General features: G+C 32.0%; 1 protein-coding gene across 1 annotated transcript; it reads left to right on the top strand.

Moving 5' to 3' along the window:
* The first annotated feature begins 2757 nt into the window (after nt 1–2757).
* On the top strand, nt 2758–14978 carry LOC126974374 (zinc finger protein 239-like). The gene is made up of 3 exons (XM_050821851.1): nt 2758–2821; nt 4737–4841; nt 10032–14978. The coding sequence occupies exons 1-3, from the start codon at nt 2758–2760 to the stop codon at nt 10958–10960; spliced, it is 1098 nt and encodes a 365-aa protein (XP_050677808.1). The 3' UTR covers nt 10961–14978.
* Nucleotides 14979–15218: the final 240 nt, after the last annotated feature.

The following is a 15218-nucleotide window of genomic DNA, read 5'->3' as shown; positions in this document are numbered from 1 at the left end:
GTCTGAAGGGCACCGTAGCTAGTGAAATAACTGGGCAAATGAGATATATATTATGTCTCAAGGAGACGAGCCTAATTATTGGAGTGCCGCTCAAAATATTTGGTTTTTTCAATAACCCTGAGAGTGTTAATTGTAATGGGTAGAGCATATCAATTACCATTAGCTGAACGTCCTGCTCGTCTCGTTCCTTATTTTCATAAAAAAAAAGTCAAACTATTTGGAAGTGATATCTACCGACAAGTACTTTAGAGGATTTATGATATACAACTCCTTTAAAGAACTTATTGCTCAAGCATAAGAAATCGGTACCACTCCTAAAATAAATACCAATCGACGATGCAAATATTTTTTCTTTATGGAGAGTAAATAAAAATATATTGTCTCCTTTTTTTTTCTATGGCGTTATCAGTATCCACAGACTACACAGTGGATACTACTGTCTACGTTCAGTTGGTACGTTTACGTTAATCGTTTAGTCTCGTTACCAGGCCATAAAATAAAAAAAAAAAGTTAATCGTTTAGACAAAATCTATTTACAAATAAAATATAACAATTACATCCTTTATTGTATAAAATAATTTGTTTACTTAGTATTTATCTACATGCTATAATATTTTTTATGCAGATAACTGTAGTTAATTATTTTTTAAGTTGTGTTACATTGACCTTTCATTGAATTCATATACAATAAATCTCATCTCAAAGGATATATATTTTCGTAGGTGCTAATTTACAAGGTGTTTACAAGTGTCTAGAAACGGTACGTATAATATGTTGACTATAGACTAGTTTCGATTCATTATTAATCATTTACATCCAATTACATTCTAGTTTGAAATTAAGAAATGTAGTTTGCATTAGATGAATTAATGAAAATTTTCATACTAAATTAAAACCAAAATGACCAAAGAATATACTACACTCTAGCGATAGTTAGACAGATCTATAATCTATAGAGCGTACTTTACTTTGCTTAGATTTTGCTGACGTAAGATCAAAGAACACTATTACTCTAACAAAAAAAACTTAGCCAAGTGTAAGCGTCATTTCTATTTAATAGTAAAATACAGCTAAAATTATAATGAACAAAGGCCAGGCCAATTCAAATTCGCGTTTTATCACACTCATTTAAGTTGTACTTCATTATAGTCTTTAGATCTCAGCCTGACTCTAATAAATTTTAAACAAACCCCTATTTTGAGAAATGCACAAACAAAGTATGGTACAAATTGCGAGTGTCCACAGATCACTTTTACTCTTACGAGTGAAAGTGCGAGTGTCCGATGTAGCTTTTCAGACATTCTACAGTATTAAACCTGGCCTGCTTTTGTCCATTGTCTAACAGTAAGAGAGCTATCTAAACAAACAAATAATCTAAGATCTATTGTGCTTAATGGCGGTTCCCAATATACTATATTCAAATGGAGATAAATTACTACCTTCTACTGTCAGTATTTAGCTGTCAATAATCTGAATATCTGTCCCAATATACCTGATAAGTCATTCTTATCGCCTTATATTCGGATGTGTGCATTGCAATTTCCATACAAACTTTATATCGCTGGCAAGCTATACATCTTCCGATTGACAGACAGTGTGCACAGATAATGTGAGTTACCGTTGATAAGTTTATTAAGACAGAAAAGTCAATGATAGTTGCGATTTTTATCTCATGTGATATGAGATAGACTGAATATTGGGAACGGCTGTTAGTGACTGTACTAAGCTTCAGTTTTGGTAAAAAACTAGCTTTGGCACTGGTTAGCATTGGTAAAAGAAACTCATGTGTTTTTTATATGATTTTTGTTCGAAGAAGTGTTAACACTTTTGTTTATTCTTTACAGGTCAAATGAAATAAATTATTATTTTTTCACAACTCCAATTATAATTTTTATTTAATCTAACACATTAAAAAACTAATCTGTTTGTGTACATGTATAAATAACTTCAACAAACAATATATTATCAACATGTCTGTAAAAGTTTAGGTAACAACACCAAAAGTGAAACAGTATTAATTTTAGTCAATAATTATAGAAGTCATTTAAGGTATAGTTGGGGTCACTGTTTCAAAATATACAACTTCTACTAAACTGCTGAGTAGTTGAGCCCTGATTATACTAGATTATGTTTTCAAAAGCTGAGAAGGATCACTCACTTTGTCTATTTTCAATAACCTATCTATCCTTAGTTTAACTTACTACTACTTACTAGAGGTAGACAAATCTATCCTTTTACACTTACTTATATTTCCATAACCTATATACATTAAGCATTGGATAAGATCTTGTTATTAAACAATGAAACCAATGTATCCGTAACTAGAGATACATTATTGAAAATGGCTGTTAGTTAGTAAACTCTATGTGTCCACTCGTCAACTCAACCAAGAATATGCAAAATGTTTACAAATAGACATTTTGCTTATGATTGGTTAAATTCAGATGTATAATGTTTTATTAACCAGGTTGCTTGACATTTGGAAAACTTCAGAATTATCTTTACATTGACAGTTTTGTCAATGATATAGTCACAATTTTGCATATATATTCTTTTTGTTATAGGATCATCATCTTCTACCACCACTGGATGTAGTGTTAAAATTCTCTTTGACTACCATCACCTAATTAGAGATAACACAATTATAGATTTTCACTGGCCCCACCACATGGCCACATTTAAAAAGTTTATATTTCAAAACTGTGATTGAATTAAATAGGATATCTAGATTATTAATTGTATCTGATAGAATTCATGATGGACGGTGAAAAATTTATTAAAATTGAGATTAAAAAGGAAATGGAAGACCCTGAATTATCAGGTAATTAAAGTAAATTTATTAAGATGTTTGATAATTTTAGTAAACACTATATTTAGTGACTCATCACTTTGAATGGAAGTATGTGTCATGACACATACTTTGAGACATTGAGAGAGCTGCTTTTGTTCATAATAAAGTGTTATTTGCTCCAGCATAACTCACAACAAACACTTATAAAATATATCTACTAAAATCATTTAGCGATTCTACCTACTAAGCTAGAGGTCCCGGATTCGAATCCCGGTAGGTGCAATCATTTATTTGATGAATATGGATGTTTGTTTCCATGTCATGGATGTTTAAATGTATTTATGTATGTTTATATGAATTTATGTATGTTTAAGTAGGTATATTGTATTAAATATATCATTGTCTTGTAACCCATAACACAGGCTATATATTTTATTCTTAACTTGGGGCAAGATAATTTGTGTAAAAAGTGTGTCAATATTATATATTATCTTTTAACTACACAAAAAAAAATTTAAATTAATCATTCCAGCACTTAGATTCATACATCCGTACGTCCTTTCTGCCTACAGGCAGTGGTTGTGTTTAGTAATACTGCTTTGTTTTATCGCCCTGTTTTATTTTTATTTGTATTTCGTTTATTTTATTTAGTTTTTGTTGTTTCCCATCATTTAATTTTAATTAGTTAGTAATTTATTGATAACTTGACCAGGCTGTATCTGTGATGGCACCCAAGTAAGGCTCCCACTCAAATACCAGCGCTGCAGCTTGCTGCAGCACAATGCAGAGTGAGAGACCTGTATTTGATCACATGCAACAATTATTGTTGCTTTTATTCTAGATTTAGTGTTGTTTTATTGTAAATATTCTTTTTGTTAATTTTATTTTATTCTTTGTTAACTATGTGATCAAATCTAATAATTTTCTTTCTTTCTTAAATTGAACTATGTATTAACTATCTTATAATTATGTTACGAAAGAGTGGAGTCTACTAACATATTGTTGGTGACAAAATTTTTGTGTTTGTATATAAAAATGAAGTCTCTTTGGTCTATTTCAGTATAAGAAATCTGACCACATTACCAAGTTAGTGGAATATAATATATTCTAGGAAATAAGACCAAAAGGTATTTTTATATATTATTTTAACACGACCTACTAAAACATCACAAACAAAAATAGTACAAAATTTTAAATGAAACAAACTCTAAGCTAAATTACCAATAATATCACAATGTCTAATATTCAAACAGTTATTAAACAGAGTAACACCCAATGGTATGGTATGGTATGGTAGAATCGCAACTCTACGACTGTGCGCCTATTTTGCGTGTGTGGGAATATATTTGTTATTCCTGCTACCCCGATTCCTGCAGAAGCCTTAGCAACCTCTTCTCCTTCGTAAAGACTTCTGGGAGTGTGTTTGATGTTGAACCCGGTTAGTTATGTGAGTAACACACTAAATTGTCAATGGTTGTAGGGGAATGTCCACGCCAGGGAGACAGCACATATTATAAACGTCTTCAACCTGTCCTGTAACTTCCTACAATATAGTAATAATAATATAAGAAGGACTCCGTGTCACCTTACATAATAGTGAGGCACCAAAACAAGCCGGTAAACGTGTAAATACATAGCCCCACGCATACACTTACACTAATACATGCCGATCGGTCGCCATTATAAGATTTGCCATCGTCTGTGACAAATCAGTTTGCGTCGCAATAAAATATTTTAAAAATCCGTCGTAAAAACAATACTGTAAAAGTATTTGTTGATATATGATTATTTAAGGGAAAAAAAATTGTTTATCTGGTGTACCCCGTAACCGCACACACACTAGCATAAAGCTGCTTCATTTGCTAATATCACGGCGCGGAGTCCTTCTTTTTTTACTAGTCAGTGATTAATTATAGAGAAATTAACGATTTATTTAATATTTCAGAACAAAATAGTGATGACGATATTAACACAAAAGAATACCAAATTGAAGTGACCATAAAAAGAGAGATTAGGGAGGAAATAGATAGTGAAGAACTCAAATTATCTGGTAATTTATTAATAATTTATTTATTAACAGCTCCAACCACAATCTGCATTCTTAAATAATGTTTTTTCTCTCCTCTAGGGAACATCTAATATATAAAATTCTCATGTCGCGGTGTTTGTAGTTAAACTCCTTCGAAACGGCTTGACCGATTCCCATGTGAGTGCATATTGGGTAGGTCTGAGAATCGGACAACATCTATTTTTCATCCCCTAAATGTTAAGGGTGGTCCACGCCAATTTTTATTTATTTGCAATTTTTTTTAAGTTTTTGATTATGAGTCAGCATTAAAAAATACATACAACTTCAAATTTTCACCCATCTACGATCAACAGTTACTTTTGTATCGCGATTTGAATATCGGCAATACAATGTTTGCTGGCTCAGCTAGTCTTAATATATATATTTATTTTGTGTGTGTGTTGTAACTGAACTCCTCCTAAACGGCTGGACCGATTTTAATGAAACTTTCTGTGTGTCTTCAGGTCAATTTGAGAATGGTTTAGATTCATAATTGAACTACCGCCTAAACGGCTGGACCGATTTTGATGATTTTTTTCTGTGTTTCAATGAATTTGAGATTGGTGTGTCTTCAGGTGGATTCGAGAATGGTTTAGATTCACAATTGAACCACCTCCTAAACGGCTGGACCGATTTTGATGATTTTTTGTGTGTTTCAATGAATTTGAGATTGGTGTGCGTCTTCAGGTGGATTCGAGAATGGTATAGATTCACAATTGAACTACCTCCTAAACGGCTGGACCGATTTTGATGATTTTTTCTGTGTGTTCCAGTGAATTTGAGATTGGTTTAGATTCTCAATTCCGTCCATATAATATATTTCTCCTGCTCATGTGTATGTTAGTGAACTCCTCCTAACGGCTGGACCGATTTTTCAAATTTAAGACGTGCGTACAGGACACCGTCTGTCGGGTCCGCTAGTATCTTATATAAATCCAGTATCCTGATATTTGTTTCCAGTGAACTTCTAAAGTAATGAACAGATTTTAATGGGGATTACTTCATGGAGTGCTTTTAGTCCAACTTGGGAACCATAATTATTTTTATATCTATTGTATGGGCATATTTTATATATGAGAGAATTTAGTGACACACAGTTTGACAGTTCTGCTGTGAAACAATTTCGTTATATCAACAGGCAGCATATTTTACGAAATAATTCTTGATGTTTCGAAATATTATTGGCAAATTCATAAAAAAATAGTATTTTATTTATTATGTACTGAACAAAATCTGTCGATTCAGCTAGTACCAGTAATTTGCACAGGATACCGGCTAGATTATGGATACCATACCGGCGCCTATTTCTGCCGTGAAGCAGTAATTTGTAAACATTACTGCGTCTGAGGGGTGCCGTAGCTAGTGAAATTATAGGGTAAATGAGACTTAACATCTTATGTCTCAAAGTGACGAACGCAATTGTTTTGCCGCTCAGAATTTTTGTGTTTTTCAGTACTGGCTGGGGCGTATCAATTACCTTCAGCTGAGCGCCCTACTCGTCTCGTCCCTAATTTAAATTATTTAAAAAAAAAATAGTTATAATGTTGATACACTTGTATTACAATCATAACTCACATTAGGCTAATAAGTAGTTCCACTTTAACTTGTTTAAGTTAAAGTGGAATGCTTATCTCTCTAGTTGTTCGTCTGGATAGATTAAATTAACGGCCCTTCCTAATATACTATCTACAGATACAGATAAATTACTACTATCTACTGTCAGTAATTAGCTGTCAATAATCTGAAGCTGTCTCAATATACCCGAGAAGTCATTCAGAAAAGTCAACGGCAGCCACGATTTTTATCTCAAGTAAGAGATAGACTGAATATTGGGAACGGCCGTAAGAGTGTGTGTATTAACACATTACTTAATGTCTCTATTAAGGGGAAGTGACTTTGTCTATGTGTCTATAATATCTTTTTTTTTTTATATTGTTTTACAGTAATTCACTAGCATTACACTAACTCAAATGGTTTTGTTTGTTTTAGTCTTCTTAATATATCAGTGTTGTCGAGGAGCTGGATTGCCTCGACGTTCATGTGATGATGAAGTCCATGTTGATGAGCTTTGTCAACAAACTTGATGTTAAGATCCTTATGGAGATCGGTGTTTAATAAGAATTACTATAAAAAATTATTATTACTTAAAGTAATCTGAAAATATGTCACCTGTTTGCTCTTAATAGTGATTTTCATTATTATAACACTACAAATAAGGGATTGCTTGTAACTAATTCTAGTAGGCTTCATTAGATACATAATAGTTTTAAGGGTAAATTCAATAAATAAATTTAAATGTTTTTAAAAAAAAATGGCTCTGTCGTTAATCCTGCTACTCCAACCTTAATAAGTGATCGGACAGCCTGCGACTTGATTATGATTATTTTATAGCAATAGCAATGACAGTACAATATTGTATATTTTGATTAAAAAGAGCGCAAAACCAGAAAGCTTGGAGAGTTTCTTGCGCCGCTTTTTCACTCTCAGAGCGCCATTTGTTTCCGAAGCGGAAGTAGTATCTAGTATATTAGAAATGACATCATAAAGAATTGTAAAAGAATCAATTTTTGACAAAATACATGCCTTTTATGCCTAATTAAGTTGAGTGTTCAACAATAGGTTATTGGTGTTACATTTTCAGAATCCTTAAATCTGCCAGAGTGTAACAGTGATGTGAATGTAAACCTGAACAAGGACAACACGAAACACACAGTCTTCATTAAACAGGAGTTTAACGAGGATATAGATGTTAAAGAGCGTGAGAAAACAGGTAAGATTATACAATAATATATGGAATAGTTTGACTTATTAAAATTCTATTATTCACAGCAGCCAAAAGCCAGTGAGAAACTGATGTAGAATAAATATAGCAGTAAAATATTTTTGGCCATTCAAGTCGAATTTTTTGTTTCATTTTATCATTTATTTGTAGGCATGGGTATGCATAAGATGTTTCAAATCACAATAAAAGTTCTCCATTCCTTGCCCGCATGCTGTGGCGTACAAAAAATTATTAATAACAAGTCACTGAACATAATATAATAATAATAAATCTTTTATTGTTGCAAAAAAAAATTGCTTAAAATTACCCTCGTCCCCCAAACTAGGACAGCCCGTGACATGGGGGTCAGTCTCTTCCCAGTTGTGCAATGTAAAATGTCAAAAGAACAATCATCAACATATTTTAAGGTCTAACAATGGGAGTTATGTAACAAATTATGAACATAAAAACTATTATATATAATTTAGTGCGTGTGTTTGTGTGTGTATGTATGTGTGTGTGAATATGTGTTTAGCTTTTTATTTATCAAATGCTATACCTATATATAATATATTATTTTACAATAATTTAATAGAATAGCAAAGAAACTGATGCTTACCTTCTTTGCACATTGCAACTTCATTATGTCGCTGTATTGTTAAGGTGTTCAAAAATTACTTTCCAAATATTTGAATCGTAAATTTTTATTCATTTCATAATCTTATTATATTCATTTCATAACTTTATTATTATTTCACTACCATGTCAATAAAACTTTTGTTTAAATTAAAACATTGCTGAATTGGAAGAGCGGAGACACCTGGTACAGGCATTATTTGCCTAAAAGGTGACTCCGGCCACTAGTTGCTGTAAACCTATCTTTTTAAGAGAAATAAATTATTATTATTACAAATTAATGGTTGAGTTGAGTTAGCGTCGTGTGTGGGGTAGTCTCCTTCGCTCAAATATGTACAAAGGTGATAATGGCTGGTCCATATGTCAACTCGTGAACGGATACTGCTTTTGGTGCCCTGTAGTCATGGTGCCAGGTCATGTGGTATCATTAACAAACCAGTGTATTTGTTGGATGCTATTATTTATTGTGACAGTAATCTTAACCATCGTTTTCACGAAGTATCCTTACACAAACAAAGAGTTCAAACTCTAAAGGTTGATGCATCCAATATACGATAATTTATATTTATACAGTTGATTCTCTATTACTTTTTATTAAATACTAGTGGACCCGACAGACGTTGTCCTGTACACACGTCTTAAATTTGATATGGGCGGAATCGAGAATCTAAACCAATTTAAAATTCACTGGAACACCCAAAAAAAATCATCAAAATCGGTCCAGCCGTTTAGGAGGTAGTTCAATTGTGAATCTTAACCATTCTCGAATCCACCTGAAGACATACAGAAAGTTTCATTAAAATCAGTCCAGCCGTTTAGAAGGAGTTCAGTTACAACAGACGCACAAAAGAAATATATATATTAAGCTGACCCAGCAAACGTGTAAAATGTATTGTGTAATGTAATATCGCGATACAAATGTAACTGTTGATCGTAGATGAGTGAAAATTTGAAGTTGTATGTATTTTTTAATGCTGACTCATAATCAAACAAATTTAAAATAAAAATGTCAAAAAAATTTAAAAACAAAATTTAAGTGGACCACCTTAACATTTAGGAGGATGAAAAATAGATGTTGTCCGATTCTCAGACCTACCCAATATGCACTCATAATTTCATGAGAATCGGTCAAGCCGTTTCGAAGGAGTTTAACTACAAACACCGCGACATGAGAATTTTATATATTAGATTTGTTTAAAACACTTTTAACTACCACAATTCATATATTGGATGCAGCACCTTACAAAATTATTTGTTCACTTCGAGCTAATTCAAACTTTCAGCCTGCTCCTTGGACTCCCAGATAAAATCATCAACAAATGAACAATCATATGAGAATGTATTAGCAGTCAACCAGAGATTCGCGGATGTTAATTCTCATTCTGATGGTAAGTAAGATTATACAAATTAAGTATAAAAACAAAATTTTAAACGATGCGGGACTCGAACCCGCATCTTCTCGCGTTCCGTGCGAGCGATCTTTCCACTGAGCCAACCGTTCGAGTGACGTAATTTTCATAAATCTTGAATGTCTTTGTTCAACTCTCAGGTTGTGTCTTTGACCTAACCAAAATTTGTGTACTTTATCCCAGAAGTGAGGGTTATCAATTTAAAATATAGCATATTGTTAAGTACGATTATGTTTTTGTAAAATGAAATATTATTTACTTATCTATTAAAAGTTGGCACTTTTTTATAAAAAGTTAAAAAATCACAAATTAAAATCTGCTGCCCAGTAATAGTTTGTTTAATTCATGTTGTATTTTATGTTACAGAAGGAACAGTAAGTAGAACTAAAGAGAGAAATGAATTACAACAAAATTGTGAAGAAGTCAGTGACTCGGATAGCGTCGAACGAAATTTGACGTCGAAATCAACAGTTCCGTTAAAGAGCAAAACTAATGATTTGAAGAAATGTAATAAAACAGATGCTGATGAAAAGGTGTATTCATGTGATTTGTGTGGTAAAAGTTTTAATCGATCCAGTAATTTAAAAGCACATAAAAGTATACATGCAGGTGAAAAGCCGCACTCATGCAATGTATGTGGTAAAAGATTTAATTTATTAGGTCAATTGAAGTCGCATAATAAAGTGCATACAGGTGAAAAGCAGTATTCTTGTAATATATGTGGTAAAAATTTTAGTCAACTTGGTAATTTGAAGACGCATAGTAGAATTCATACAGGTGAAAAGCCGTATACGTGTAATGAATGTGGTAAAAGTTTCAATCGATCTACTCATTTGACGATACATAAAAGAATTCATACCGGTGAAAAACCGTATTCATGTAATATATGTGGAAAGAGTTTCAACGTTTTAGGTCATCTCAACACACATAATACAATACATACTGGTGAAAAGCGGTATCCATGTAGTGTGTGTGGAAAGCGATTCAATCGACCTCAAGCTTTGAAAATACACAATAGAACACATACTGGTGAAAAGCCGTATTCATGTTATTTGTGTGGTAAGAGTTTCAATAGATCTAGTGATTTGAAAATTCATTACAGTATACACACTGGTGAAAAGCGATATGCATGTAGTGTGTGTGGAAAGCAATTCAATCGATCTCAAGCTTTGAGAACACATAATAGAATACATACTGGTGAAAAGCCGTATTCATGTAGTATATGTAATAAGAGTTTCATTAGATCTATTGATTTGAAGTTACATGAAAAAGTACATAATGGTGTAACAACATAAATTATGATACAGTAAATATTTGTTACATTAATGTATTTTGATGATTTCTCATGATGAAGCAACATCTAGTGCCGTTTCAAATTGGTTGAATGAGTTTGAATATTATGAATAAATTACCCGGAGTTTTTTTAATAACTCCCGCTCTGTAATAACCACAGAACACAAAGATAGTAGAAGTAGTATAGCATTATGAATACATAAAAACCAGCGTACCCATATTCACACATTTTTTTTTATATTAAATGGCTCGAATTCTCCAATCCTATTTTTAAATTGAATGGATTCAGCCAATGTCAAGGTGGAGATTTTTTTTATTTTTATTTAGCTGATAGAAGTGCATAAATGAACTGAAAGGAAATGATCGGTTGATATAGCTGTGGGTTTCTACTTTCTTTTGTGAATTGAAGAATAGGCAACAAGAGTTCACACATTTAAACATTATCTCTTATAATATACAATATCCGGACGACCGATTTTGTCTTGCTCGGATTTCTAAGAATGTACAAAACTTGAAACAAAAAAAAATACTAATAGGACATCTGGATTCGAGCCGGGGTCTTCTGCTTTCCGGATCATCCAATGTCCCATCTGAGCTATTATAGTCTTGTATATAGTGGCAGAATTTATATTTGTATTCTAATGTTATTGTAGCTGTTTCTCATTAAAACACGGATAAAACATTTTTTTTAAATTGAAACCTAGCTAGATCGATTTACCGCCCCCGAAATCCCCTTTATACTAAATTTTAGAGCCGTTTTCGAGATTCAGATTATATATACACAAGAATGGCTCGTTTAAAATAAAATTATCAATAGGTCGTATTTTATTAATATTAAAGGTATCAGGTTTTCCATAAGAGTATTAAATTAATTCTTTATCAAGATATTTTATACCTTTGAGTTTTTAAAATTGTTCTTTTTAAGCGTGATGTTTTTTTGTACTTTTTAGTGTCTGCAATAGGTTGTTTTATAAACAGTAGGATTTTTCTAGATAATATCACGTAAACTATGAGATTTCGTTGCTTTTTATGGTCATATATATAAAACAGAATTTTTTAAAGAAACTATGGGTAGGCCTACGAAAGGTGCCGCGACCTTTATAAAATATAGATCACAAGAAACGGAATCGATTCCGAAAAAATCGATTTCATGTGAGAGATTGAAATGTCGTGAAAGAACTTTGTTAGCTTTAAATGATAGATATATAAGTAGATAAAAATAGATAGCCTAATACCTACTGATCGGGACATGGGTTAATACTTTATAATAATATATAATCAACAAATATAAACTCCTAAAAAGCCGTACACAAACCATAATAATCCACGTAAACAAAAATAAACATAAAATGAAAAGTACTGGGCCAAATTATATCAAATTTCAAATCATGTAAATCGGATCATAAATGTCGGCCTAATTGGTATATTCAAATTTTAAATTCAAATTCAAAAACACTTTATTCATGTAGGTCACGGAAATGACACTTATGAATGTCAAAAAAATATTGTTTCTTATTGAATTTACCGCTACTTCGTTGGGTTGAGCTAATGAGAAGAAGTAGCAAGAAACTCACTGCCTCATATAATAATACATACATAAAAAAATACTGATGGAATTGAAGTTCCACATCCTTTTGAAGTTAATAAAAGTACCAGCATTTCTGTGATTAATTACAATATTCGTTTATTGCGCTATCGTACATAAATTTACATTAACTAAAATTACATAAAAATTTGACACTTCAAAACTATAACAATTATCTTACACTAAAAATTTATCTCCCATAAAAATCAACTTTCATCCATAATTTCAATGACTGTCTTACGAATTGTCGATCAGGCCACGTGTCCTGACGCGAGTTTAACGTTTTATACCCATCCCAAGAAAAGTGCTCAACGCCGTCGAAGAAGTTTTCTCTTCAATAAATGTTTAAACACATATTACGATAAATTGATACTTATGTATATAGTACATGAGGCATGTATTAGATTCCACCCCAGATTCAAACCCAGTCTAGTTCCTTACAGAAAAATAAACCTTATGTAGTTAATAATTGATTTACTTATTGATAGTTTAAAATTGTGAATAAGACGGTTAAAATATATTTATTTCATTAATCATCATTAATAATTGTAATATTGCATGTTAACAATTTATACTATTATATTGTATTTTAATTACCAATTAAATTTAAATTATATAGGACTTAGGTGACCCGATAGACGCTGTTCTGCTAATAAAAAAAATGTAAATATTCGGGAATAAAGTAGTCTAAAGCCATCGAAAATGTGTTCTAAAAGAGTTAAAATGAAACAAGAGCGTATTTCTGAATGATTTTATAATATGAAGTAATAAATATTTAGTTAGATATACTAAAGTAATTGTTTAAACAGATTTTACATTACCGCTTTACAATTGCCAATTTTTTAAAATGGATATAGTTTATAATATAAAATATATATATGTTATCCTTAAGAGATAGATATATACTCTTTCTGTAAACTTATATAATATGGACTTTTCTGTAAACTTAAATAAGATACAGAATAGGGTATATGCATGATTTTTTAGGGGAAAGAGAAAGGGAAAAATATATAGAATTTTTTTTTTCTTTATTTAGTTGCGTGAATTTACTTCATTAATGTTATCGAAACTGCAAATACCGCGTTGAGCAATTTGCGACATGCTATATAACGACCTGGCTATCACAAAGAACGCACTCTGCGTTAAGCCGCTACAGTGCATCGATTATTTTGTAAATGACGCACCACATCGATAAACCACAGCTGTTGTGTTTCAGCGCCCAATGTGTTAATAGGTAGACATATGTCATCGCGGACTTTTCTATAGACCTATATAAGATACATAATTCCACCATACATTAATTTGATATAACTCACGCTTACACAGCGTTTTCGTTGAAAGCTTATTTTTGTCCGACACCTCCAACAAATATCATTAATGTGTACAAAAACTTTTACGACAAATTTTATACTAAGACCTTCTCCGAGAACCACCATCGCTGAAAACAGCATGAAAATTAGTGCCGTAGTTTTAGAGTTTATCGCGAACAGACACACAGACGTAGCGAAGGAAATTGTTTTATAATATGTAGTGATTAAATTATTAACGATGTATTTTGAAATTATACACACGATATTTTTACCCTATTTCAGAGGATTACTAGTTTTGACTGGTACGTACACAGTATATTAAACCATTCCGTATTTTAACAGAAGTTATGTGATTTATTCTTTCGTATATACCACTACTATATTGTAAGTCAATAGGCGTATGGTCAATACCATTATTGCTCATTACTTATTTTCAATTTTGCGAAAGACTGAATTATGTTTGTTATAAGGGCGGTACGTAAGTCTTACGCTGGCCGTTATTGTGCAGAAGTCAAAAGTAAAGTATCTAGGGGGGCATAGCGTTGTAGCGATTGGCTCGCCAGTCGTATTCCGTCCCCCGTACCGATACGACACCCCGGGCACTTCCAGTGTACAGTCACGTTCTGAATTGTATTGTTATTATTTTTATTGATAAGTTTGAGTTGGTCTGTTAAATACACACTCGCGCACACGCACATATTCTATTGTAAAGATTTTTTTGACAACTCTGGCACGTAATTAACTTTGTACAGAAGTACTTCATACTTTAGCATTAAATATTTTTCAAAGTATAATATTTTCGTTCGCAACAGTACCTACCCATACTGCGCTACACTATTTGTCATTACATTAAAATAATGTCATTAATATTATTTTATTATTAATTAATTAAAGTTATATTTGTAAAGCGTGCGCGACAGTACGCAGCTATCCCCTCCACGTTTCGTTCAGTGCTAGACTTACGTGCCGCCATTATATTTAGGCAACGAATGACGAATTGTCATTACATAAAGTATTATAATAGTTGTAAGGATTTATTGTTAATAAATTCCGTTTGATTTGACATAATTGTATTTGTAAGCATATTGTTACGTTACATTTTTAATAAATATATAATGAACCATGGACGATGTTTATTTTTATTGTACCATAAAGTTGAAGAATAATTATGAAACTACCCTCACATGTCTTAAAAATAGATAATAATAAAAATACCTTATATCGTATTTTCTTTGATTAACGCGAGTGTCACACATTTAAATAAAACACTTTTTACCACCAAAACCAGTTAAAATGTTAGCACCGTCACCTACCCTGAGGAATATGTAGGTAATACTCTAGTTACACCAAGAGCTGGCGGTTAAT

This window comes from Leptidea sinapis, chromosome 2 (genome assembly GCF_905404315.1).
Source record: "Leptidea sinapis chromosome 2, ilLepSina1.1, whole genome shotgun sequence".
NCBI lineage: Eukaryota > Metazoa > Arthropoda > Insecta > Lepidoptera > Pieridae > Leptidea > Leptidea sinapis.
Note: the sequence above shows the minus strand (reverse complement) of the source record. Positions and strands in the feature narration are given on the sequence as shown.